The 22,580-nt window shown below is 67.4% G+C and overlaps 2 protein-coding genes across 4 annotated transcripts; both read left to right on the forward strand.

The window, feature by feature from the left end:
• Positions 1–91: 91 nt before the first annotated feature.
• On the forward strand, positions 92–6,340 carry TEPSIN (TEPSIN adaptor related protein complex 4 accessory protein). Of its 3 annotated transcripts, XM_040989789.1 has the most exons (13): positions 92–162; positions 314–386; positions 518–609; positions 689–782; positions 1,155–1,222; positions 1,362–1,440; positions 1,519–1,590; positions 2,264–2,461; positions 2,654–2,828; positions 2,985–3,098; positions 3,187–3,265; positions 4,442–4,576; positions 5,072–6,340. In XM_040989789.1, the coding sequence occupies exons 1-13, from the start codon at positions 115–117 to the stop codon at positions 5,489–5,491; spliced, it is 1,647 nt and encodes a 548-aa protein (XP_040845723.1). In that variant the 5' UTR covers positions 92–114; the 3' UTR covers positions 5,492–6,340. The 3 variants fall into 3 exon arrangements, with proteins under 3 accessions (XP_040845723.1, XP_040845724.1, XP_040845725.1); XM_040989790.1 differs by lacking the exon at positions 2,264–2,461; XM_040989791.1 differs by lacking the exon at positions 5,072–6,340 and having other exon boundaries at positions 3,187–3,254; positions 4,442–4,527.
• A 1,397-nt stretch (positions 6,341–7,737) lies between these two features.
• Positions 7,738–19,256, forward strand: CEP131 (centrosomal protein 131). The gene is made up of 26 exons (XM_040989372.1): positions 7,738–7,769; positions 8,293–8,490; positions 10,070–10,167; positions 10,794–10,908; positions 10,990–11,117; positions 11,419–11,532; positions 11,935–12,078; positions 12,224–12,341; positions 12,676–12,792; positions 12,871–12,994; positions 13,334–13,428; positions 13,598–13,759; positions 13,939–14,112; positions 14,427–14,552; positions 14,629–14,754; positions 15,210–15,326; positions 15,521–15,623; positions 16,471–16,672; positions 16,971–17,078; positions 17,149–17,266; positions 17,347–17,421; positions 17,497–17,639; positions 17,726–17,903; positions 18,369–18,532; positions 18,924–18,984; positions 19,067–19,256. The coding sequence occupies exons 2-26, from the start codon at positions 8,314–8,316 to the stop codon at positions 19,148–19,150; spliced, it is 3,171 nt and encodes a 1,056-aa protein (XP_040845306.1). The 5' UTR covers positions 7,738–7,769; positions 8,293–8,313; the 3' UTR covers positions 19,151–19,256.
• Positions 19,257–22,580: the final 3,324 nt, after the last annotated feature.

Raw genomic sequence — 22,580 nt, forward strand, 5'->3', positions numbered from 1 at the left:
CTCGGGGCCCGCCCCGTCGCCAGCGATTGGCGGGAGGAGTCAGGTTCGCAAGGTGATTGGAGGACTCGGAGCCTGGCGGAAGCGGGGCAGACAGGCCGGGCGGCGACCGGGACCATGGCGGCCGCCCCGCAGCTGCGGGACCGCCTGAGTTTCCTGCACCGGGTGAGCCAGGATGGCCCTGCTTGGTGGGCAGCCCGCGGGATGGCGGCTGGGACCGCGGTTGCCCTGCAGCCCTCGCCGACTGAAGCCGGGGTGTCCAGGCCGGGGTCGGCGCCTTGGCGTCCGCTCACGGGCCGCGCCGTGTCCCTCACAGCTGCCGATCCTCCTGAAGGGCACAGCGGACGACGCCGCCCCGTGCCCCGGCTACCTGTTTGAGGAGATCGCCAGTATCCTTGCCGAGCGCCCCCCCCCGGGGTGGGGACGGGGTGGGAGGGGTCCCCAACCTGCTCCGGGCAGGGCTGCGGCTGGGGGACGGCTGGGGTCAGCGCACCCCTTCCCTAACCCGAGCGCACCCCAGAAATCTCGCACGAGTCCCTGGGCAGCAGCCAGTGCCTGCTGGAGTACCTGCTGGGCCGGCTGCACAGCACTTCGGGCCACGTGAAACTCAAGGTGGGCCCCGGCCCGGCGAGTTGGGGGGCAGGAGCGAGGGGCGCGTCCGGCGCGGCCCCCAGTGACCGCTGCTCCCCAGGTGCTCAAGATCCTGCGATACCTGTGCGGCCACGGCTCCGCCTCCTTCCTGCTCATCCTCCGGCAGAATGCGGCCCTCGTCCAGGAGGCCACGGGTGCGGGGGGCGCCCCCAGACCCGGGACCCGCAGTGTGGGCAGCTGGGGGCCCGTTGTCTGCTCGGTGGTCACCGCAGTGCCCTGAGCCGGGGTGGTCGGTGACCCCTGCCCCGTGCAGGCACTGCCCGACGGACGCTCTTGGGGGGAGCAGCTCCTCGGGGAGCTGCCCTTTGGCTGGGTTTAGTCCAGGGGAGAGCCTGACTCTGTGGGGGCTGGCAGGGGAACCCCGGGTGTGAGTCCAGAGCGAGGCATACGGTTGGCCGTGGGAATGGACTCCCAACAAGAGGCATGGATCAGGCAGCCCAGGGTCCTGGGGTGGTGTGGTGTTTCCTGGCGCCCTGGCTGGTTGCAGCCCCCCACTTTGTCCTCAGCTTTCTCAGGGCCCCCAGATCCCCTGCATGGAAACAGTTTGTACCAGAAGGTGCGGGCGGCTGCTCAGGTGAGCCCCTGGGAGCCACATGAGAGCCAGGCTGGGAGGGGACTTGAGGGGGCCAGCAATCTCAGTGTCCAGCTGGGGTAAGGGTAGGACAGCAGGGTTCCCCCAACCTGGTTCCGCTGAGGCCGCGCCTCCCCTTCAGGACCTGGGAAGCACCCTCTTCACGGACGCCACCTTGCCCCTGCCCTCGTCACAACCCCCCAGGACCCTGCCTCCAGCAGGTACCACAGCCTCCTTGGCCCCGTGGGGCTGGGGGCCGGTGCTGGGTGCTTGGCCGCTTACACCAGGCCTTTCCCCAGGTATGGGCTCGCAGTCCAGGCTTGACGGTACACTGCAGGGCTTCGGCTATAGCCAGGATGGGGGCCAATCAGGTACAAGGGGGGGATGGCCTGTGGGGGGCCGCTCAGGTACTGGGGGTACCTATGGGGGCTGCTTAGATAAGGGGGAATGGCCTCTGGGGGACTCGTCAGGTAGTGGGGGGCCTGTGGGGGCTGCTCAGGTATTGAAAGGGCCTATGGGGGACCGCTCAGGTACTGGGGGGGGGCCTAGGGGGGCTGCTCAGGTACCTGGAAGGGTCGCCACGGGGGGCGGGTAGAGGTGGTTGGCACTGGCTAGGTCCCATGAGTGGCTGTCCTGGTCCCCTCTCCCAGTGTGGAGCCTGTCCCTTCCTGCTCTGGCAGGCTGTTCTGGGGACAGGTGGGAGGCGGGGGCCTGGCCAGGTCCGGCTAGATAGGCCGTCCAGCTCCTCAAGGGCCAATGGTAGTGGCCTGGCTGGGAGTAGAATGTCAGGGCACTATTACCATCATGGGTGCCTGTCGGGGTACAAAGGCTGCAGGTGGGCAGCCTGCCTGGCTGTCCTGCAGCCCAGCGCCCCAGCAGCCGTGAAACATCATGGGGGAGCCATCCTGGCGCAGGCTCAGACTTTGCTTTGGGGCTACCTCCTGCAGGGGCCCAGGAATTGCTTACGTGGGGTATACTAGGAAGCTCCTGAAGAGACCGGGTGTCCCCCAGGACGCCATCTGTGCCGTGTCCTGTTTCATGCAGGCTCTGCAGGCAAGGCCCTCCTGTCCACCATCCAGAAGGCTGCGGAGGTTGTGGCCAATGCCGTGCGCCCCGGGCCCGAGGACCCCGCCACCCACAGGCCCCTGCTCCAGGATGACACCTACCAGCCAGCCCAGACACCGGGCGCCAGCCACAGCTGCTCTGTCCCTGGGAGTTGTGGGGCCATCCCAGCTGCCCGAGGTACTAAGGCGAGGTCTAGAGGTCCAAGTTTGGCGGTGGCCATTGACACTGTAGACTTGTGAGCTCCCATGTGGGTGGCGGGGGACAGGAGGCCTGGCGGTGCAGTCATCAGGGCCTCTGTACAGGACACAGCCACTGGGGCTCCCAACCTGAGAGTCCCGAGGTCAAACCTGTTGTCCCTGTCACATCCAGATGCCAGACACCAGCCAGGGCAGGCCGGAGGGGGCTGGGACGACTTGGACAGCAGCCTGAGCCCCCAGAGTTCCTCTCCGGGCAGCAGCGGGAGCAGGACCTCTGACTTGGGCAGCCGCTCGGGCAGTGACAGCCATTCAGGTGCCAGCCGGGAATTCGGGGAGTTGGCAGAGAGGTGAGCCAAAGCCACAGGGGTGCCTGGGGGTGGCCCAGCCTGTGGCCCTGAGTGACTGCCAGCAAGAGCTCAGCCTGGTGTAGAATGCGGTTGGGGTCCTTGGCTGTACCCCACTGCCCAAGCCTGGGGCCCCTGACCTGCCACCACCTCTGCCAGGGCTGAGGCTGTGGCCCCGAGCGACTGCCAGCAAGAACTCAGCCTGGTGCGGAGGTTGACTCAGGGATCCTGTGCCTTCCTGAGCCCCAACGAGGTGCAGTGCTTCCTCAAAGAGTGAGTTGGGGCAGCCCTGGCCCCCCGGGACGGGGAGGAGGGACCACTACCACCTGTGCCACTCACCTGTGCACGTCTCCTCCTTCAGGTGTGGGCTGCTCAACTGCGAGGTTGTGCTGGAGTTGCTGGCTGGCCAGCTACGTGGGGCCGGCGAGTGTGAGCAGATGGTGAGGGTGGGCGGGCGTGTATATGCCAGCAAGGGTGACTGTGTGTGCATGTGTGTGAGCTGTGTGTGTGTGCCAACACGTGTGCCTCTGTGTGTGTGTCAGCAGGCGTGCCTGTGTGTGTGTGAGCAGGCGTGCCTGTGTGTGTGTGTGTGTGAGCAGGCATGCTCGTGTGTGTGTGTGTCAGCAGGCGTGCCTGTGTGTGTGTGAGCAGGCGTGCCTGTGTGTGTGTGTGTGTGAGCAGGCATGCTCGTGTGTGTGTGTGTCAGCAGGCGTGCCCGTGTGTGTGTTTGTGTGAGCAGGTGGTCCCGTGTGTGTGAGCAGGTGTGCCTGTGTGTGTGTGAGCAGGTGTGCCTGTGTGTGTGTGTCAGCAGGCATGCTCGTGTGTGTGTGTCAGCAGGCGTGTGTGTGTGTGTCAGCAGGCGTGCCTGTGTGTGTGTGAGCAGCTGTGCCTGTGGGTGTGTCAGCAGGCGTGCCTGTGTGTGTGTGTGTGTGTGAGCAGGCATGCTCGTGTGTGTGTGTGTCAGCAGGCGTGCCCGTGTGTGTGAGCAGGTGTGCCCGTGTGTCAGCAGGCATGCTCGTGTGTGTGTGTGTCAGCAGGCGTGCCCGTGTGTGTGTGTGTCAGCAGGCATGCTCGTGTGTGTGTGTGTCAGCAGGCGTGCCCGTGTGTGTGTTTGTGTGAGCAGGTGGTCCCGTGTGTGTGTTTGTGTGAGCAGGTGGTCCCGTGTGTGTGTGTGTGTGAGCAGGTGGTCCCGTGTGTGTGAGCAGGTGTGCCCGTGTGTGTTTGTGTGAGCAGGTGGTCCCGTGTGTGTGTTTGTGTGAGCAGGTGGTCCTGTGTGTGTGTGTGTGTGAGCAGGTGGTCCCGTGTGTGTGTGTGTCAGCAGGCGTGCCCGTGTGTGTGTGTGTGTCAGCAGGCGTGCCCGTGTGTGTGTGTGTGTGAGCAGGTGGTCCCGTGTGTGTGTGTGTGTGAGCAGGTGGTCCCGTGTGTACTTGTGTGTTGGGGTCTTACACGTGCATTGGCCTGCTTGCCCACACTGTGTGTGTTGTGGGCTGGCTGTACTCTACCTCACCACCCCCGGGCCCCAAGGCCTGCCCTTGGTGTTGGGCGCAGGTACCCAGTGGCTGCTCCCCTCGGGTTGGGCACAGGTGCTGTGGTACTGACTTCCACCCTCCCTACAGAGGGCGCTGGGTGCCATCGCTGCCCTTGGGCATGCCGACCTGCTTCCCCAGGAACTCATCCTTGCCCTCACCCGCCTTCGGCTGCAGGAGCTGAGCTCGGGCAGCCCTGGACCCGTCACCAACAAGGCCACAAAGGTGAGTGGCAGCAGGGGCCGTGGGTCACCCTTCCCTGCCCTCGTACTGTCCACTAGAGGAGACGCTGATCAGGTCCTGCCTTCTGTGCTTGCTCCCTTTCTGTTGGCCCCTGGCCCTGCTGGGCAGCACCTGTGACATAGCTCCTGGCTGCCCGGTGCTTGGGCACAGGTGGTGGCCTTCCACTGTGCCCACCAGCCCTGCCTTGGAGCTTCCATGCTGCTTCCTGTCCACAGTGTGGTCCTTGGCCACAGAGTCCAGCCCCATTCCTGCTTGCCGATGCCTCCTTGCCAGGGGTGATCCCAGGCCACGGTTTCCATGGTGCCCTGGGCAGGAAATATCCCTTTGTAAGTGGGACTTAGGTGCGTGGTCAGCACTCCCCACTGCCATACTGGACCCACCTGCCAGCCAGTGTCCCACCCCTGGGCTTACCCACAGGGGAGTAGACAGAGGGCACCATGCCCACACTGCCAGCCCCACTTCTGCTTCCGCTTACAGATCCTGAGGCATCTGGAAGCCTCCTGCGGGCAGCGGCCCCCTGCCCCGCTGCCCCCAGCCTGGCCTGGCCCTGCCACCACCACTGCCCCGGACAGCTCGACCGACCTGCTGACCACTGCAGTGCCACCCGCCGTGGACCAGGCCTTCCTGCAGCCTCTGAGCCCTGCCCCCATCTCACCCAGGAGTCCTGTGCCCACCACAGTGCCCGGGGACATCGGGCAGGCTGAGACCAGGCCAGAGCAAGTCACCTCCCTGTTTGCTGGCATGGATCTGGTGGCTTGTCCCTCTCCACGCCTGGCGGGGCCTGGCCCTGCAACAGAGGCCCCCCCCACACCATGCCCGGGCGCCCAGGCTTCCCAGACCTTGGCGCAGGGAGCAGCCGGCTCGGGGCAGTCAGTTTTCGCTTTCTTAAATGCCTGATGACCTGGGAGCGGCCACTTGCGGGGGTTTCCTGCACAGAACAGCTGGCTGGTCCTGTCTTTCTTCCGGGACTACCCCACCCTTTCCGGGGCTCTGGTGTGGGTAGCGCTCGCCCCAGACGCTGCGGTGGGCCTGGGGGCTGTGGGGAGCTACAGACTGCAATCTCAGCCTGCCCCGCTGCCCCCCACCACACGTCAGCCGCCCAGGCCCACAGAGGCCCTTGCCACGTCCAGCAGAGCTGCAGCCAAGCCACGTGCTTTCTGGGTGGCCCTCAGCCCGCCCCCTGCCCTCGCCAGGGTCACGTCCCTCCCCTGACCTGGGCCAACAGCTGGCCGTTTGCACTCAGATGCCCGTAACAGTGAGGGCCTTGAGTGCTGCCCTTGGGCTCCCAGGGCACCTGGGGCCGCTGCTGGGTCCCCGCCACCTGTCTGTCAGGTGGGCCCAGGCCAGGACTGTGCCGGCCTGCCTGTGTCCCAGCTGTACATCCTACAGGTCAGGCTTCAGGAGAGTGCCCGGCTGAGAATAAATGTCTCCTCCGGCAGCGCTGGAGGGACCGCCTGGTCTCTGCTCTTCCTCCACCCCTGCACCCGGCTCTCAGTGTCCCTGTGGCCGGGAGGACTTGCTGCTGCGTGGGGCACGGGCGGGCCCCGGGGCTGCCCCTCCACCCAGCCCTCACTTTTTTTTTTCCAGTGTTTTCCTGTCTTGGTTAATTTCCGCTCATTTTAATCTCCTGACTACTTGGGGCTTCTCCCTCCAGTCGCGGAGGCCTTGCGTGCCTGACACGCAGGGCTGGGGGTCTCCTCTGAGCACTGTGGTGGGACAGCCATGAAAGTTAACATGTTTTCTTAATGACACTCAGAGTATGTTGTGATTTCTCCTAAAACTTGTTTCTGTGCCATAGCTACGCCAGTGCATTGCTGCGTTACTGCTCTTTGAGTCCGACAGCTAGAGAGGGCCAGCCTCATGGCAGAGTGGGTTAGACCTTGGGACCTACGGCGCCATCCTGCTCTAGTTCAAGTCCGGGCTGCTCCACTTGCCACCGAGCTCCCCGCCTGTGGCCTGGGGAAGCGCTGCACCCACAAGGGGACCCGCAGGAATCTCCTGGCTCCTGGCTTCAGATCGGCTCAGCTCTGGCTGTTGCTTCCTCTCGGGGAGAGAACCAGAAGATGGAAGATCTGTCTGCCTCTCCCCTCTGTAAATCTGCCTTTCCAATAAAAATAAAGGCTGGTGGGAGACACGGGTCACTCCCCTGAGGGCCTTCCTAAAGGCTCCGTGGCCGGTACCCCACCCCTGCCGCTAAACCCGGCAGGGTGTGCGGGTTCGGGCAGGTGCGTGGCTGTCCACGGGGCTGTCCCGTGCAGGCCGGACCCGACCTCAGCAGCTGTCAGGGAGATGTAGCAGTGCGAGGCGCCTGCTGGCCTGCCTTCCGAGTGTCCCCTGCTTCCCGCCTGTGCGGGCCAGCAGGTGGCAGCTGCCCCTTCCTGCTGGGCACGGTCTTCCAAGTGAATAAACTGGTAAAAGCCAACAGTGCAGGGCGGGATCCCACAGCCCTCGGGAACACTGCGCGGCCGCCACCTCCACCATGGAAGGACAGCTGCCCGAAGGGCCTGGGAGTGACCGGCCCCGGGGCAGCCGGTGTCCACCGTGTGGGTGACCTGTCCCCCATGGACGGGGCGTCGCTGTCGGCACGCTCAGACCCTGGTGGACCCCAGACGCTGAAGGTCGGGCTGGAGGTCCACCATGTCCACCTGAGGCCAGCGGACCGAACAGCCTTCAACCACGGAGAGAGGCCACAACCCCTCCTGGGGCAGCCTTGCTCCCGCGTCGGCCCCGCTGACAGGCCCCGCCCACTCCCTCTGGCCCCGCCCCGGCCAGCCGCGCCCCGCCCGCTCCCTCTGGCCCCGCCCACTCTATCTGTCCCCGCCCCCGGCCAGCCGCGCCCCGCCCGCTCTCTCTGGCTCCGCCTCTGCCCTGCTGCTTTCGGCTCCATCGGTTCTGGTCCCGCCCCCACAAACCCCGCCCCCTAGGATCTTGTCCAATCGCACGCTGGAACCCTGTGAAGGACAGCCGAGAGGCTCAACGGGCGCCCGGCATTGCCAGGACTGGCGGTCCGAGGTCCAATCGTGGAGAGGTGCGCGCAGGGAGGGCGGGCCGGCGTGACGGACAGCGGGGGCGGGGCCCGGCTGGTTGCTAGTGGCCGCCGCATTGTGGTCCCCGGTCCGCGCGTCCTCCCGCCGGCCGCGTCCGCGGGCCTCTCGCCCAGGCCTGGCCCGCGCAGGTGAGAGGGGTCGGGGGTCGCCTGGGTCAAGGGCGCGCAGGTGCGGGGTGCACGCAGGCGGGGAGCTCTGCACGCTCCCGGGGGGCAGCATGGAGTCCCGTCCGGCCCCCTCGGGCCCGGGGAGAGGGGAGCGCCGGGCTTGCCCCGCTTGGACCCTGGGAGCCAGGCCGCCCATGCCGCCCCTTCCTGGCGAGGTGGCCCCCCGGGCCTCCTTGGCGCCGGCTCCCAGGTTCCCATGGAGAGGCTGTGTTTACCAGCCGGGTGTGTCCGGTGTCGCCTCGGCGACCCAGGCTGCTGGCCGAGGCCACGGCGCTCACCTCCCCGGTCCCTCTCACGGAGCAGCCGCCCAGAGTGTGGGGCCATCCCAGGCTGGCCTCGCCGGGGAGGTCCGGCCTCTCTCCGCTGTCCACGCTGCTGCCCAGCCTCACCTCGGAGATGGGCTCAGATATGGCTTCTGCGCTCCCAGGCAGGTGGCCCAAGCCTGAGCTGCGGGGGCCGTGGCTCACTGTGGCTTCCCTCGCAGGGCCTGCCTCGTCCGTCCACCATGCGAAGCTCACGTGCGACCCCCAGCACCCCCGAGAGTAGCCCCGAGGCCCTGGACCTGTGTCTGACCGGCCTGCCCCCGCCCGTGTCCCGGCGCCCGGGCAGCGCCTCCACCTGTCGGTCCCTCGTCCGCTCGGTGTCGGTGGTCTCGGGCAGCAGGCCCCGGAGCAGAGTGCTGGTGAGTGTGGGCCCACAGCGAGTTCAAGGCCAGGCCTGGAGTTCTGTTCTGCGCGTGTCGTGATCCACCTGTGACTCTGCTGCTGCTGGTCTCCCAGTTCCTTCCAAGGCGCCCCCTTACCCTGTGGCACTTGTCAGGGAGTGGACCCCTGCCCCTGACGTCCTGGGGAGCCCCTCGCCCTGATGTGTGTGAGTCATTTAGTCACCCCACATGCGCGTTTTACAAGATTGTGTATTCGGGAGGCCGTGTCCCAGAGAGAGCCTGCATCCTGGGTCACTCTGAAGGGGGCCGCGAGAGCCAGGACTGGGCCAGGCTCAGGTCTGGACTGAGGCGCTCCATCAGGGCCTCCTGCACAGGGGCGCGGGGCAGACACCTGCCGCCTTCCAGGCACGTTAGCAGGGAGCTGGGGCTTGAACAGGTGTCTCATACGAGGTCGGGGCCCCCAAGCATTGACCCCCACCCCACACCCGTGCATGCTTTGAAGCAGGTCACAGGTGAGTCTCTGCAGGGGGCCAGGCCTGCCTCTCGGCTGACCTGCAGGCCGGTGTCCGGGCATTGGAAGCCAGGCTGTGGCCTGGGGGCGTCCCGTGCCCTGTCTGATCTGCACACAGGGCCACAGCCCTGGCCGTGTGTCTGTGTCCTTGGAGTGTAGACAGGCGTCTGGAAGTCAACCAAGATGGCCTTTCCGCAGAAAACTGCTCTTGGAGTTCAAGATTTCCTGCACCAAAATCAAACACGTTGAAAAGGATTTACTTACTTATTTACTTGGAGGAGTTGTAGAGAGAGAAGGTCAGCAGAGGGAGGCTGGCCGCCCGGTGATTTAGGCCCCAAATGGCTCCATAACTGGAGCAGGCGTTTTGTCCAGGTCTCCCATGTGGGGGCAGGGGTCCAAGCACTTGGGCCGTCCTCCACTGCTGTCCCAGCTGCGTAAGCAGGGAGCTGGATTGAAAGTGGAGCAGCCGGGACTCGAACTGGCACCGTGGAACGCTGGTGTTGCAGGTGGAGGCTTAGTGTGCGATGTCACTCTGCTGGCCGCCTTCTCCATGTGCTTGCTGAGGCGCCCTTCTGTCGTGCTCCACGGTGGGTCTGAGCCGAGCCCGGATGAGGTCCCACGGATGGGCGAGCTGTTGGTCCTTGGCTCTTGCCAGCTGTACCCTGCCATGCCCCTTGCTGCACCATCGGCTGGCAGCCACACAAACCCTGGTGACTCAGCCCTCTTTTGCCCTCTGCCCCCACAGCATCTCCTGTCTCTCCACAAGGGTCCAGGCAGAGGCCGGCGGCAGCCCTAGGGGTCTCTGGCTCCATGGCCATCTGCCTGCCTGGAACTCCTCACCAGAGCCCAGGCCTTAGCACGTGAAGAAACGGGCCCAGGTGCCCTGGGGTTCTGGGAGCTTGCTGGTCAGCGAAGGTGGTGACCATGCTGACAGCCCTGGCCAGGCCTCGTCTCTGCTCCTCTGCGCCCACACAGCCCTTGCTAGAAGGCCACGTCTCAGCAGCCTGGCCAGGAGCCCCTCACCTGCGTAGGCCATGTCCTGGGGCCACAGCGGACCCCTAACTGCTGTGTCCCGTTTGTGCGTAGGAGGCAGCGGGGCCCGCAGACTCCCAGGCCATCAACAACCTCCGGAGGTCCAGCAGCGCCACGCAGGTTGGCCAGCCATGGCCCGGCTCCCCGCCCAGGTAACTGGACCCGTGAGCCCTGAGGCCAGCTGCAGGGCTCGGGGCTCAGAGTGATGGCCTGTGCCCTGTCACTGGAGTGCAGGTGGGGCGGCCACATGGAGCTGTGAGCCCAGGGCCCCTGCTGCAGCCCGCAGCTCTGCCCCATTGCTTACTGGCTGGTGTGGGCATGGGGCATCCTGGTGGCCCCTATGGCACTAACACTGCCCACACCTGCTGTTCATGCATGTGGTATGTGTGCTGGGCAACTGTGCCCTCAGGACGCTGGCAGGGCCCACCCCGTGGGGTGTGTTGACAGCTGGCCGGCCGTGGCTCTCTCCAGGGGTCCGTGGCTCCGTCCCTGACCCCCGTGTTGGCCCCATTTTGGTTGCAGCCCCTCCTATTGCCCTGCAGTCCCAGCCTGTGAGCCATCAGTCAGCGTGTACGCCTGGCAGTGATGGGCGGGGCTGAGGCAGAGACACCGTGGGCCAAGGGCTGTGTCAGACCGTGGGAGCCACGGGAGTGGTCCTGGTGGGCACTGGGGGTGCTGGGCCGCATGTGCTTGGCCTGAGTCCATGACTGTGACCACCGCACCCCCGCCCCTCCATGCACGTGGCTGTGCTGGGGTCACGCGTATTCTCTGCATGCAGGCTTGGGGAGCCCCCTGACTTCCTGGCACTTTTTGAGGGTAGCCCTGACCAGGGGAAGAGAACGGCCAAGCTGAGCAAGGCGGCCAGCGAGAAGGGAGCCATGTGGAATGTGCTGGTGAGGGTGGCATGCCCATGGCCCTGGGGTGGGGGCGGGAGGCGTGGGTGCCCAGTGGGAGCAGTGTGTGACACCGTGCAGGGTGAGGAGCCCCGGGGCTCCGGCTGGGCACCCAGTGCCCGGAGCGAGAACGCCTGCGACCCACCGTCAGACCTGCAGGGCGGAGAGCAGACCAGGGCCCTGGCGGCCAACTTCACAGCCAACAACAGGTGCGGAGCCCTGGTCGGCCCCTGACCCAAGGCCTGGCCCCTGCCCATGTGCCCCCAAACAGAGCCCCAGGCAGCAGGCACACAGCCAGGCGTCTAGAGAGGACCCCACCCATCTCAGCCTGGGGCGGGGGGCGCTGGGCAGCATTGGGGGTGGGGCTGGAGAGGTGCCGAGGGGGCGCCTGGGGGGCCATTAGGACCACTGACCTCACTGGCTGGAATCCTCCCTGTGCATGTAAGCTCTGCCCACAGCGTGGCCCCAGCAGGCGGCCGCCCCTGCCATTTGACCCTCCCTTTGCCATAGGAGCAGCAAGGCAGCTGTGGGCAACTGTGTCACCGCCATGGTGCGCAACCGCTACGCTCCCGGGCAGAGGGGTGCTGCCCCCAAGAGCTCCAACCAGGCAGCTCCCTCCCTCAAGTAAGGCTGCGGTGGACGCTGCAAGGGCCAAGCTTGCCCAGGAGCCCTCCACCCCTCGGTGGGGTGCTGGTCCTGGTCCTGCTGTGGTGCCTCTGACCCAGCTTGGGGGCAGGAGCGGGTGGCCCCAGTGCTGAGCTGTTGGGCACTGAGTGGAGCGGCGGGTGGGCGGTTTCTCTCCGTCCCCCTGGCCCTTGGTCCACAGGAGCAATGCGCCGACGGCTCTCTCGCTCTGTCTCCCTGTCCAAGGGCTGAGGAGGGAGCAGACAGTCAGGGCCAGGGAAGCTGCCAGCTGTGCCGTGCCCTGCCCCGTACTCACTGGGCACTGCTGGGGGCTGCAGGCTGAGGTACCCGGTGCCCGTCTGGGGGTGGGTTGATGAGCCTGACTCCGTTTCTGGCTGTCAGCAATGTTGTCAAGGCGGCCACCTGTGCGGGTGGCAGCTTCCGGAAGGCTCCGAAGAATGTGAGCAGCAGCCCGGCGGCAGGGGACGTGGCCCCAGTGGCCAGGAGCCCGCGGAGGACGGAGGTGACCGAGGAGGAGGCTGAGAGGTGAGCGCCCGGGCTGGGCTGTGGGAGCAGGAGGAGGCCGAGACGGGGGCGCCCGGGCTGGGCTGTGGGTTTCGGTGGAGCAGGCTGAGCCTGGCCATCGGCCTGGGTCCACGCGGGCTTGTCCTGAGTCCTGCCCTCTGGGCAGGTTTATCCACCAGGTGAACCAGGCTGCCATCACCATCCAGCGCTGGTACCGTCGGCAGGTGCAGCGTCACCACGCAGGAGCTGCCAGCCTGGAGCGCCTGCTGGCATCCAAGCGAGAGGTCGGTGTAGGTGCAGGGTCATGCCAGGCTGCTCCTGGGGGACACTTGGAGAGGTGCGTCCAGGGTGCTGGCGCAAGGGGCCTGGAGTTGTGCCCTGTGCCAGCCTGGCCCTCGTGTCCATCCCTGGGCTGGGTAACCCACCTGCCAAGCCCAGACTGAAGCTTGCTGGCTGAGATGCAGAGCCCAGGGGCCACACTTGGCCTTGGAAGAGCAGAGGTGGCCAGTTCTGCCTCACTCTCCCTAGGGGTGTGCCCTGGTTCCCGGACCTCTGGTGACCTGGGGTCAGGGGCTCTGTCCTGCACATCCATGGGTGCCATGGCCTCTGCCTGTGCAGGAGCAGCGGCAGCAGCCAGCCCGAGAGAGCCTCCTGGATGCTCACAGGCATGAGGCAGCAGCACGGAGGAAGGCCCGTGAGCAGAAGGCCCGCCAGGCCAGGCAGGCGGCCATTCAGGTACCTGGGGGCCGGGCGAGGGCTAGGGGCCACCTTCCCTTGGGGGACTCACACAGGCCCCCATCCTGCTCCTGCCAGGAGCTGCAACAGAAGCGGGCCCAGAAGTCCAGCAACACGGAGCCCGGGCTGCCCCAGGAACCCTGGAGGGCCGGTGCATCAGGGACCCCCCGGCCTGCCATCAAAACCAATAATGCCAATGGGGGTGAGCCCAGCCGCCCCTCCCTGTCCTCCCGCACACACACAGGCCTCTGCCCCTCCTTGTCCTCCCGCACACACAGGCTGCTGCCCCCTCCCTCCTGCTGGCTGGGAGGTGCAGCCCCACAGGGCTCCCAGGGCTATGCCCTGCCTCACTGTCTTGGGCTAACCTATCCGTGGTGGCTCCTGGATGCTTGGTCCCAGACCAAGTGACCCCCTGGAGCAGAGAGGCTGGGGTCCTGGGGTGCACCAGCCTCCCTGGCCCTACACCCCGACATCGGAGCTCCGTGGGACCTGCCCCTGGCTTGTTTGGCTGCCTGTGATGGGCCATTTTCCTGCCACACAGGGGCCGGCGTCAGCTCTGCAGGTCCAGCAGGTCCCTGCCCAGCCGCCTCTAGCCAGCCCTTCGAGCCCCCACGATCCCCGGCAGACAAGCCTCAGGTCTGTAGTGCTGAGGGGTCCACCCTGGTCAGGGCTGAGGCTGTGGCCCAGGGAGCTCTCCCTGGGGTGGGTGGTCGGGTGGCTGCGGCCACAAGAGTCGGCACAGGAGGCCCTGGCCCAAGCTCGGTCATCAGCAGCCCTTCTGGCTCCCCGCTGCCCATGTCCCCAGGCCGGTCCCAGTGTCGCCAATGAGGACCTGACCCATAGCAAGGTTCAGCCCAGGACGACCTTGGACGAGCTGCTGGACACGCTGAGGCTGCTGGAGGAGGAGCCGGAGCCACTTCCCCCGCCCAGGGCCTGTCACAAGGAGAGATACGCCTGGATGGACGAGGTGACCTGGGGCCTGTGTCGGCGTCCCCTCCCTGGGAGGCCTACGGGGAGGCTGGCCTGTGCAGTTTCGGGCAGCAGCCCCTGAAGGCCTGGGACACCAGTGCTGGTTGCCCCTCCTGGCCCTGCCCTGCCACACCCTTCCCCAGCGGCCCCAACCGCCCGGGCCGGTCCCGCCCGCAGGACACCACCAGCTCGCTGACGGCTGACAACCTGCAGCGGCTGGGGGAGCTGGACGCGGCCTCGTCCGAGGCTGCCGACGGGACGCTGCTGTCCGAGGCCAAGCTGCAGAGCATCCTGAACTTCTTGGATGAGATGGAGATCGGGGAGCAGGAGCGGCCGGTCCGCTCGGGCGAGGTGCGAGCTGCCCCACGGGCACCCGGCAGCTGCTCTGGTTCTCCGCAGGCGGGGGACGGCACTGTCAGTGGCCTGTGCTCGGCTCCTGATGCTGTGGGTCCTCTCTGCGCCCCACGGGTCCCCTCTGCGCCCCACGGGTCCCCTCTGCGCCCCACGGGTCCCCTCTGCGCCCCATGGGTCCCCTCTGCGGCCCTGGCTCTGGCCACGGGACTCTTCCCAACTGAGGGGCTGTGGGGTCGCCCCACAGCGTGTCTCCAGCCAGCTCCCGCTCCCCAGCAGTGGGCTGCTTGCCCAGGGCCTGTCCGTGTCTACAGGGGCAGGAGGCGGAGGCTGGGCCGAGGTGCCCTGAGCTGTCACCGGAGGCGAATGCGTCGGTGATGCGGCTGAGGCTGGAAGTGGAGGAAAAGAAGCAGGCGCTGGGGCTGCTGCGGAGGGCTCTGGTAACGTCCGCCCCACCTTCCCCACGCGCTGGCCCTGCCGGGGAGCCAGGCCAGCACTGTCCCCTCTGCCCTGCAGGCACAGCAGCACGACCTCACCGCCCGCAGGGTCCGGGAGGCCCAGAAGGAGCTGGACAGGCAGCTGCGGCAGCAGAGGGAGCACTACGAGGCCGCTGCCCAGCGCCATCTGTCCTTCATCGACCAGGTGACAGGAGCTGGGGCCAGAGCAGGTAGCACGGGGCTCACGGGGCTTCTAGAGCCTTCTGGGCTCCTGTGGTGCGGCCATACGCGCCCTGCCGCCCAGGCGTGCAGAGGGGCGGGTTTGCTGGAGGAGCCCAAGGCTCTGCCGTGTTGCCCGAGCTGAGCCCGCCCAGGGAGTGTCCACTTGTGCCGTGGGGGCTGCCGGGCAGCCAGTCTCCCAGCGAGCATGAGGCTCAGGGCTGTGCGGAGCAGAGGTGGCTTTGGTGGCCAGCGTCATTGTGTCCACATGTCCAGGGGGCCGTCCCCATCCCAGGCTGGTGACCCAGTGACTTGTCCCGGGCAAGCCCGAGGCTGTCTATACTGCGTGTCTGACAGATCTAAGGCTCGGGATGGAGGCCCTGGGAGAAGGGTTCCCCCGATCCGGGGCAGAGCCTCAGCTCCCCGCTTTTATTGCCACAGCTGATTGAGGACAAGAAGGTACTAAGCCAGAAGTGCGAAGCAGTGGTGGCCGAGCTGAAGCTTGGGGACCAGCGGAACCGGGAGCAGACAGCCCATATGCAGGAGCAGCACGAGCTGGTGTGTCCGGGGCTCCCCCCGTGCCCCGCAGCTGCCTGGTGCCTTTGGGGCTAAGGCCGGGGTAGAGGACCAGCCTAGGTCCCACGTAGCCGGGGCCTGTGTGGGGAGCCGGGTCCAGGCCAGCTGCACTCCTGCGGCATGAGCTCAGCCTCTGGCCCGGGAGCATCTCCTGACTCCCCGGGCCTCGTCCTCAGGAGATGAAGAAGCTCAAAGAGCTGATGAGCGCGGCCGAGAAAGTCCGCAGGGAGAAGTGGATCCATGAGAAGGCCAGGAGGATCAAGGAGATCACCGTCAGAGGTGAGGGGGTGAGGTCAGAGGTGAGGGGTGAGGTCAGAGGTGAGGGGTGAGGTCAGAGGTGAGGGGGTCAGGTCAGAGGTGAGGGGTGAGGTCAGAGGTGAGGGGTGAGGTCAGAGGTGAGGGGGTCAGGTCAGAGGTGAGGGGTGAGGTCAGAGGTGAAGGGGTGAGGTCAGAGGTGAGGGGGTCAGGTCAGGTGAGGGGGTCAGGTCAGAGGTGAGGGGGTCAGGTCAGAGGTGAGGGGGTCAGGTCAGGTGAGGGGGTCAGGTCAGAGGTGAGGGGGTCAGGTCAGAGGTGAGGGGGTCAGGTCAGAGGTGAGGGGGTGAGGTCAGAGGTGAGGGGGTCAGGTCAGGTGAGGGGGTCAGGTCAGAGGTGAGGGGGTCAGGTCAGAGGTGAGGGGGTCAGGTCAGGTGACGGGGTGAGGTCAGAGGTGAGGGGGTGAGGTCAGAGGTGAGGGGGTCAGGTCAGGTGAGGGGGTCAGGTCAGAGGTGAGGGGTGAGGTCAGAGGTGAGGGGGTCAGGTCAGGTGAGGGGGTCAGGTCAGAGGTGAGGGGGTCAGGTCAGGTGAGGGGGTCAGGTCAGAGGTGAGGGGGTCAGGTCAGAGGTGAGGGGGTCAGGTCAGAGGTGGGCGGGGGGTCAGGGCCAGGTGGCTGGGGGCTCTCGGAGAGAGCGGTGGCTGTGGCCGCAGCAGCACGGGACCGTCCCAGGAAGGGTTAGGGCTGCAGACAGTGGCCACAGCCCCGTCCTGGCCCCTTAGGACTAGCGTGGGACGGGGCGGCTGCCGCAGGACGTGGACCTGAGCCGAGAGGCGGGGGGCACGGGGTCCCCTTGCAGCATGCCCCCCTCCACAGGCCTGGAGCCCGAGGTGCAGAGGCTGATCTCCAAGCACAAGCAGGAGCTGCGGCGGCTGCGTGGCCTGCACGAGGCGGAGCTGCAGCAGGCGGAGGAGCGGGCTGCCCAGCGGCAGCTGCGCCAGGTGGAGGAGCTGCGTGTCCGCCTGGAGCAGGAGAAAGAGGAGCTGGGCCGGCAGGAGCGGGAGCGTGCCCGGCAGCGGTGGGCCTCGGGCTGGGCGCTGGGCTGGGCCGGGCTCCCCAGGCGGAACCCGCTCCAAGGCGTGACCAGGCTGGTGGTTGAGGGCCACGTCCGGCCATGTCCACTGGGTGGGCAGCAGTGTCCAGTGGGCCCACCCGACCCCATGGTCCCCTGGGCTTCCCTAAGAGGCTGCTGGGCAGAGGTGGTGGCAGAAGTGGCCGAGCAGGCTCCGTGAGAGGCCTGTGGCCCCCGTGGGGGTTGGGCTGCTGTGGGCCGCGGGAGCTGGGGCTGACCTGCCACCGGCCGCCCCCGCAAGCAGGTTCGAGCAGCAGCTGGAGCAGGAGCAGCTGGCCCTGGAGCAGCACCGGCGGCGGCTGCAGGCCGAGGTGGTGGCCGAGAAGGAGCGGCTGGGCCAGCAGGCGGCCAGGTACCGCCCAGGGCGACTCTGTACCCGCTGACCCCTGCCGCCCACCCCCACTGACCCCGGACCCCCGCAGGCAGCGGGCCGAGCTGGAGGAGCTGAGACGCCAGCTGGAGCAGAGCACGTCTGAGTCGGCCCGGGCCCTGAGGGCCGAGTTTGAGAGGGGCCAGGAGGAGCAGGAGCGGCGGCACCAGGTCCGAGGGCCCCGACCCCAGCGGCCCTGGCCTTGGCCTTGGCCTTGGCCCAGGTGGCTCTCATGGCCCCTCCCCTGCAGGCGGAGCTGGCGGCCCTCAAGGACCAGCTGGAGGCCGAGCGCCAGGCCTGGACAGCCAGCTGTGCCAAGAAGGAGGTGAGCCTTGCGTCTGGGGCCGCCTGGGTACCCTGCCCACCATGTTGGGGTGCTGACTCAGCCCTGTCCCCCCAGGAGGCCTGGCTGCGGCAGCACGAGCGGGCCCTGAGGGAGGAGCTCCGCCAGGAGCGGGACAGGGAGATCGAGGCGGTCATTCGGCGGCTGGAGGCCGACACGACGCAGGCCAGGGAGGAGGGCGAGAGGGCGGCCGAGAGCCGGTGAGGGGCGGCGAGGGGCGGTGGGGCGGTGAGGGGGCGGGCGGAGGCCGTGCTGGCACGCGGACCTGCCTGCTCTCCGCCCGCAGTGTCCAGCGTGTCAGGGACAAATACGAGGCAGAGCTGCAGGAGTTGGAGCAGTCGGAGCGGAAGCTGCAGGGCCGCTGCGCCGAGCTGCAGGGGCGCCTGGGGGAGGCCGAGGGGGAGGCCCTGCGCCTGCGGGGTCTGCTGCGGCAGAGGGAGAAGGAGCTGCAGCAGGAGCGTGCGGTGAGGCAGCCCGCACCCGTGCCCCGCATGCCCACACGCCGGCCCGCACCCGTGCCCCGCATGCCCACACGCCGGCCCGCGCCCGTGCCCCGCATGCCCACACGCCGGCCCGCGCCCGTGCCCCGCATGCCCACACGCCGGCCCGCGCCCGTGCCCCGCATGCCCACACGCCGGCCCGCGCCCGTGCCCCGCATGCCCACACGCTGGCCTGCACCCGTGTCCTGCATGCCCACACGCCGGCCCGCGCCCGTGCCCCGCATGCCCACACGCTGGCCTGCACCCGTGTCCTGCATGCCCACACGCCGGCCCGCGCCCGTGCCCCGCATGCCCACACGCCGGCCCGCGCCCGTGTCCTGCATGCCCACATGCCAGCCCGCACCCGTGCCCGCACACATGCCAGCCCAGCCGCCTCAGCCCAGACCTCTCTCACCAGCCCTGGGCACTCTCCCCCGGCCCTGCCCCCAGGTGAGCGAGCGGTTGACTGCCGAGCGAGGTAACCTGGCACAGGTGGTCCGCCAGGAGTTTGCCAAGCAGCTGGCAGCCTCTGAGGAGGAGAACCGACAGGTCAAGGCTGAGCTGGCAGCGCTGCAGGCCTGTCAGCGGCTGGAGCTGGACGAGGTGCACCGGAGGTGGGCAGGGGGCCTGCAGGCCCTTCAGTGCCCAGCCAGGCGGGGGTAGGGGTGGGTCCTCCCTCCTGTAGGCAGAGCCTGTGGCCTCGTCACGGGACCCCAGTTGTGCCACAGGCTTGGGCTCCGTGGGACCAGGACCTGTAAGGACTGAGCTGTTGGGGGATCTGAGGGGTCCCTGTGCAATGCCACCCTACGCACTGAGCATCTGGAGGGGCCAGGGGCAGGGGCATTCCTTACCCACCTTAGCCTGGCCTCCAGTACATCTCAGGATCACCGGGTGCCACACCCATGCAGACAGGACAACAGGGCAGCTCTTCCTGGGGTCCCCTGAGGGCCACACACTGACCCACGGCTGAGGGACTACATGAGAGCCACCCCGTGTCCCCCTCAGGGTGAAGACTGCCCTGGCAAAGAAGGAGGAGGCCGTGGACAGCCTGCGGAGGCAGCATGAGGTGGTGCCAGCGCCGCCCTGGGGAGGGGGTGGCTGCAGCCGGTCTGGGCGGGACCCTGGGCTCACCCTGCGCACTGCTGCAGGCCGCGGTGAGGCGTGCGGACCACCTGGAGGGGCTGCTGCAGCGGCAACGGCAGCCGCCCCGAGCACCAAACGAAGCCAAGTGACGCCCCGGGAGCCAGGCGGGGCAGTGCCCGTGCAGCCTGCACCCCCACTCTGCCGCCTGCCCTCGCCGAGCCAGACTTCCCTGCTGGTCTCTCAGTAAAGGGACCATGCTCCAGTGGTCAGCGTTGCTGTTTTTCGTGGGCTTACAGGCCCTCCGCCCTTCCAGCTCAGCACCCTGGGGTGGGTGACGCTCCGGCTGCAGGCGCTACACCGCAGGGTCTCACACCATCTCCATGTGGGAGAAGTCCTTGTCCATCTTGGCCCGGGGGCAGACAGAGCCACCTGCGGGGTGCGGGGCATGCTGTGGGCAGGGGGGAGGGGTGGTGGAGACAGAGTCCCACAGGGACAGGTCCCAGTGTGCCCTAGTCCACAGACATTGGACCTGCCAGCCCTTCCTGATCTCCATTCATTCCCTGGAGAATGGGTGCCCATACCCCCTCGCCACACCCATGGAGCTTGCACTGGCACAGCTGCGTGTACCCTCCATCAGCCCACACAGCTAGGACCCCCCTGGGCTGACGGAGCAGCCGGCAGGAGCCAGCCGCCTCCCCGCCCTCCTACGTCCTGTGGCTACTTCATCTTGGGCATGATGAGGCCCATGCTGTCCAGCCCTGTGCCCACAGCCATGCTTCCTGGGCAGCTAGAAGCTCTGCCAGGTAACCCCGGGCTCTGGGGAGCCAGTGGATGGGGCATGGGCCTCCAGTCTGGGCTCCGGTTGTCCTCTGCCTGGCCTGGCCACCCCAGGGGCTCACCACCACTTGGAACATCCATACTGGGCTGGCCAACTGACCTCCCAGGGCTAGAGGCTGTGCCCCTAGGGTGTGTCCAGCCCAGGCAAGTGGGGACAGCAGCCTGTCCCGGCGGATCACTCCCAGAAGGCCTGTGCTGTGTCCCAGTGACACTGCTGTGTCCTGGAATGAATCAAGTCTGTCGGACACACATTTCCCCAAGCCCTACAGCGGCCAGGGCAGAGCCAGGAGCCTGGACCCACACCTGGTTCCCCCGTGGGTGGTAGGACCAGACCGCCCTCCCCAGGTGTGTCAGCAGGGACTGAAGCCTGGTATTCCACATGGGGTGTAGGTGTCCCCAAGCTTGGGCCTAGCACAACACTGGCCGTTGCAGCCACCTAGGGAGTGAGCTACAATCAGAGCTGACTTTCAGATACACGGGGGGTGGGGGGGGGCGCTGGGGACAGGCCCCTGTGACTCCAGACCCGCTGTGGGAGCTTCACCTAGCGGGAAGTTGTGGCTGTGGCTTGTCATATAGCTTCCTCCTGGGGGCTGGTGGCCAGGCGCATGGCCACCTCCAGACCCTACTGAGCCCTTTGCTGGGGAGTTTGCCCCAAAGCTCGTCAAGGGTACCCGACGCCTCTCCAGCCTGTCCCTACAGGCGGCTTGGACGTCACCACGGTGTGGTCTGCGTGTGCCAGGAGCGCCCGTGCTGTGAGGCTGTGACGTGAGAGGCCCACGGAGGTGCTGGCCACGTGAAGTGAATGTGCCAGTGCTGCCAGATCCCCCCGTGGCAACAGGGCAGCAGCCACAAGTCAGGAATCCTAGCTCAATGGGACAGCACTAGATGCCAGCCCTGGCAAGCTGGTCTGGCCCGCCCTGCCCTAAAGGGGCAGCAGATGGCCGCTGCCCCGGGCAAGCCGCCTCCCAGCTCAGTGGCCCCCACGTGAGCCTCCGTGACGGCAACCTCAGCCTGAGGCACTGGGCAGGAGGACAAGGTTGGAGGCCACCCCCCCACCACTGCCTTAACCTGGCATGGGCACACTGCTCGCAGTGGATTACTGAATTAATGTCAACATGGAGCGTTGCCTTGCAGAGGGCACTTGGTGTGGTGTCGCAAGGGACACTCCACGTGCCGGGGTCCCTCCTCGTGTGCGAGTCCTGGGCGCAGTGCCCAGCTTCAGCCTGGCCAGCCCCGGCACTTACAGCCATCAGAGAAATAAACTAGAAACACCGCACTGGAGTATCCGTGATGAGAGCCACGGGGTTCACTTTATTGAGGCAGGATTCACCCCCTATTTTATGGTGCTGTGTGCTCAGCACAGCCCCAGAGCAGCCCGACCCCGTCAGCTGCACTCCAACCCCAGGCCAGCAAGCAGGGCCACTGTGCCATGTGTCCAGTGTGGGTGCCTGCTGCGTGCACAAGGCTGTGTCCTGCTGGTGGCCCAGTAACGTGTCTGCTTGATGGGCTTGTCTGCCAAGGGACAGATGGCTGTGACCGCAGGGTCTTCCAAACGCTGCCCCTCACTCTCGGGACCCTCGCTGCAGCTAGGCCCTCACCCCGGCTCCATTGTGTTCCTTGTCTCAGTGCAACCCAGCACGCGTGTCCAGCCTGGCTCCCGGCCTGGCCACACCCTGGGGCATGTGGGGCAACCAGGACAGCACAGGCCCCTGCGGTGTCCACGGCTGACCTCTGGCCTGTGACACCACCACTGTGAATGAGCACCCAGGGCCCAACGGGTGCTGGTCAGTCCATTCCTCGGGCCTCTGTTGGTAAAGCACGGGGCTGGCCTGAGGCTGCGGCCCTCATGGCCCTCAGGAGCAATCCTCGCCCACCTGCTGATCCCAGGTAGGGGGTCCTGGGGGTCGGGCCCCTGTGGGCTCTGTGAGGTTGCACAGACAGAACAGGGTGGGACCTGGCCCGGCTGTGTACATGTGTGCACGCGTGGGAGGTCTGGACCGGCCCCTCCCCACTCCGGGGCTGAGTCGGCCCTTTGGCTGGCTGAGGGGGGCCGTTGCAGGGTTCCTGGACCCCAGGCTACCAGCAGGTGCGGAGGAGGGGCCTGGGCCCGCCATGCCTGGAGCTCCAGCTCTGCCTCCTCAGTGTGCCGGGGAAGTCCTCCAAGCAGCCGGGAGGAAGGTTCTGGATGCCTCCCTAAGCCGCGCTGGGGCAAGGCCCGCTGGGGCCCGGCCTGCAGTGGGGCAGCGGGCCCTTCCCCCAGCCGGCTTCCCTGGGGTTCCATGCACCCTGCTGGGTGTGCCTAGGAGCCCTTGCCCTGCCCCGCCTTCCAGCTGGGCCCAGGTGCTGCTGCCCTCCGCACACCCGACCCTGGCTCCCTGTCCAGCCCGCGCCAGCCCCGCCGGGCTCCGGCGCAACGACGCAAGATGGCGCTGCCCAAGGGTGCGGGAGGGGCCGGGCCGGTCAGCGGGCGCAGGCGGCGTCTGCGGGAGGAACCCCGCACCCCGAGCGCAGGTGCCGCCCAGAGCGCGCGCGGGGACCACCCCCCTCCAGGCGCCTCCGAGGCCTAAGCCGTGCACCCCGCCAGGGCCGCTGGTCTCTGTCCGCGCCTCCCCGGCCCAGGCCTCCGCGTCTCCACCGCATCCTCCGGCCGCCTCCGAGCCTCTGGCGCCGCCCCCGCGTCCCTCTCACCCCCAAGCCCCTGCCCCCGCCAGCCTGCCCTCCGCGCTTCTCCGCCGGCTCTGC

Source organism: Ochotona curzoniae, unplaced genomic scaffold (assembly GCF_017591425.1).
Source record: "Ochotona curzoniae isolate NIBS_2020 unplaced genomic scaffold, NIBS_Ocur_1.0 contig_523, whole genome shotgun sequence".
NCBI classification, from domain to species: Eukaryota; Metazoa; Chordata; class Mammalia; order Lagomorpha; family Ochotonidae; genus Ochotona; species Ochotona curzoniae.

Coding starts and splice junctions, on each gene's coding strand:
- TEPSIN (XM_040989789.1), top strand. CDS start 115: ATGGCGGCCGCCCCGCAGCTGCGGGACCGCCTGAGTTTCCTGCACCGG. Junction 610..688: donor CGGGCCACGTGAAACTCAAG/GTGGGCCCCGGC, acceptor GCTGCTCCCCAG/GTGCTCAAGATCCTGCGATA. Junction 3,266..4,441: donor CCGGCGAGTGTGAGCAGATG/GTGAGGGTGGGC, acceptor CCCTCCCTACAG/AGGGCGCTGGGTGCCATCGC.
- CEP131 (XM_040989372.1), top strand. CDS start 8,314: ATGCGAAGCTCACGTGCGACCCCCAGCACCCCCGAGAGTAGCCCCGAG. Junction 14,113..14,426: donor GGCCGGTCCGCTCGGGCGAG/GTGCGAGCTGCC, acceptor CCGTGTCTACAG/GGGCAGGAGGCGGAGGCTGG. Junction 17,079..17,148: donor CTGGGCCAGCAGGCGGCCAG/GTACCGCCCAGG, acceptor GGACCCCCGCAG/GCAGCGGGCCGAGCTGGAGG.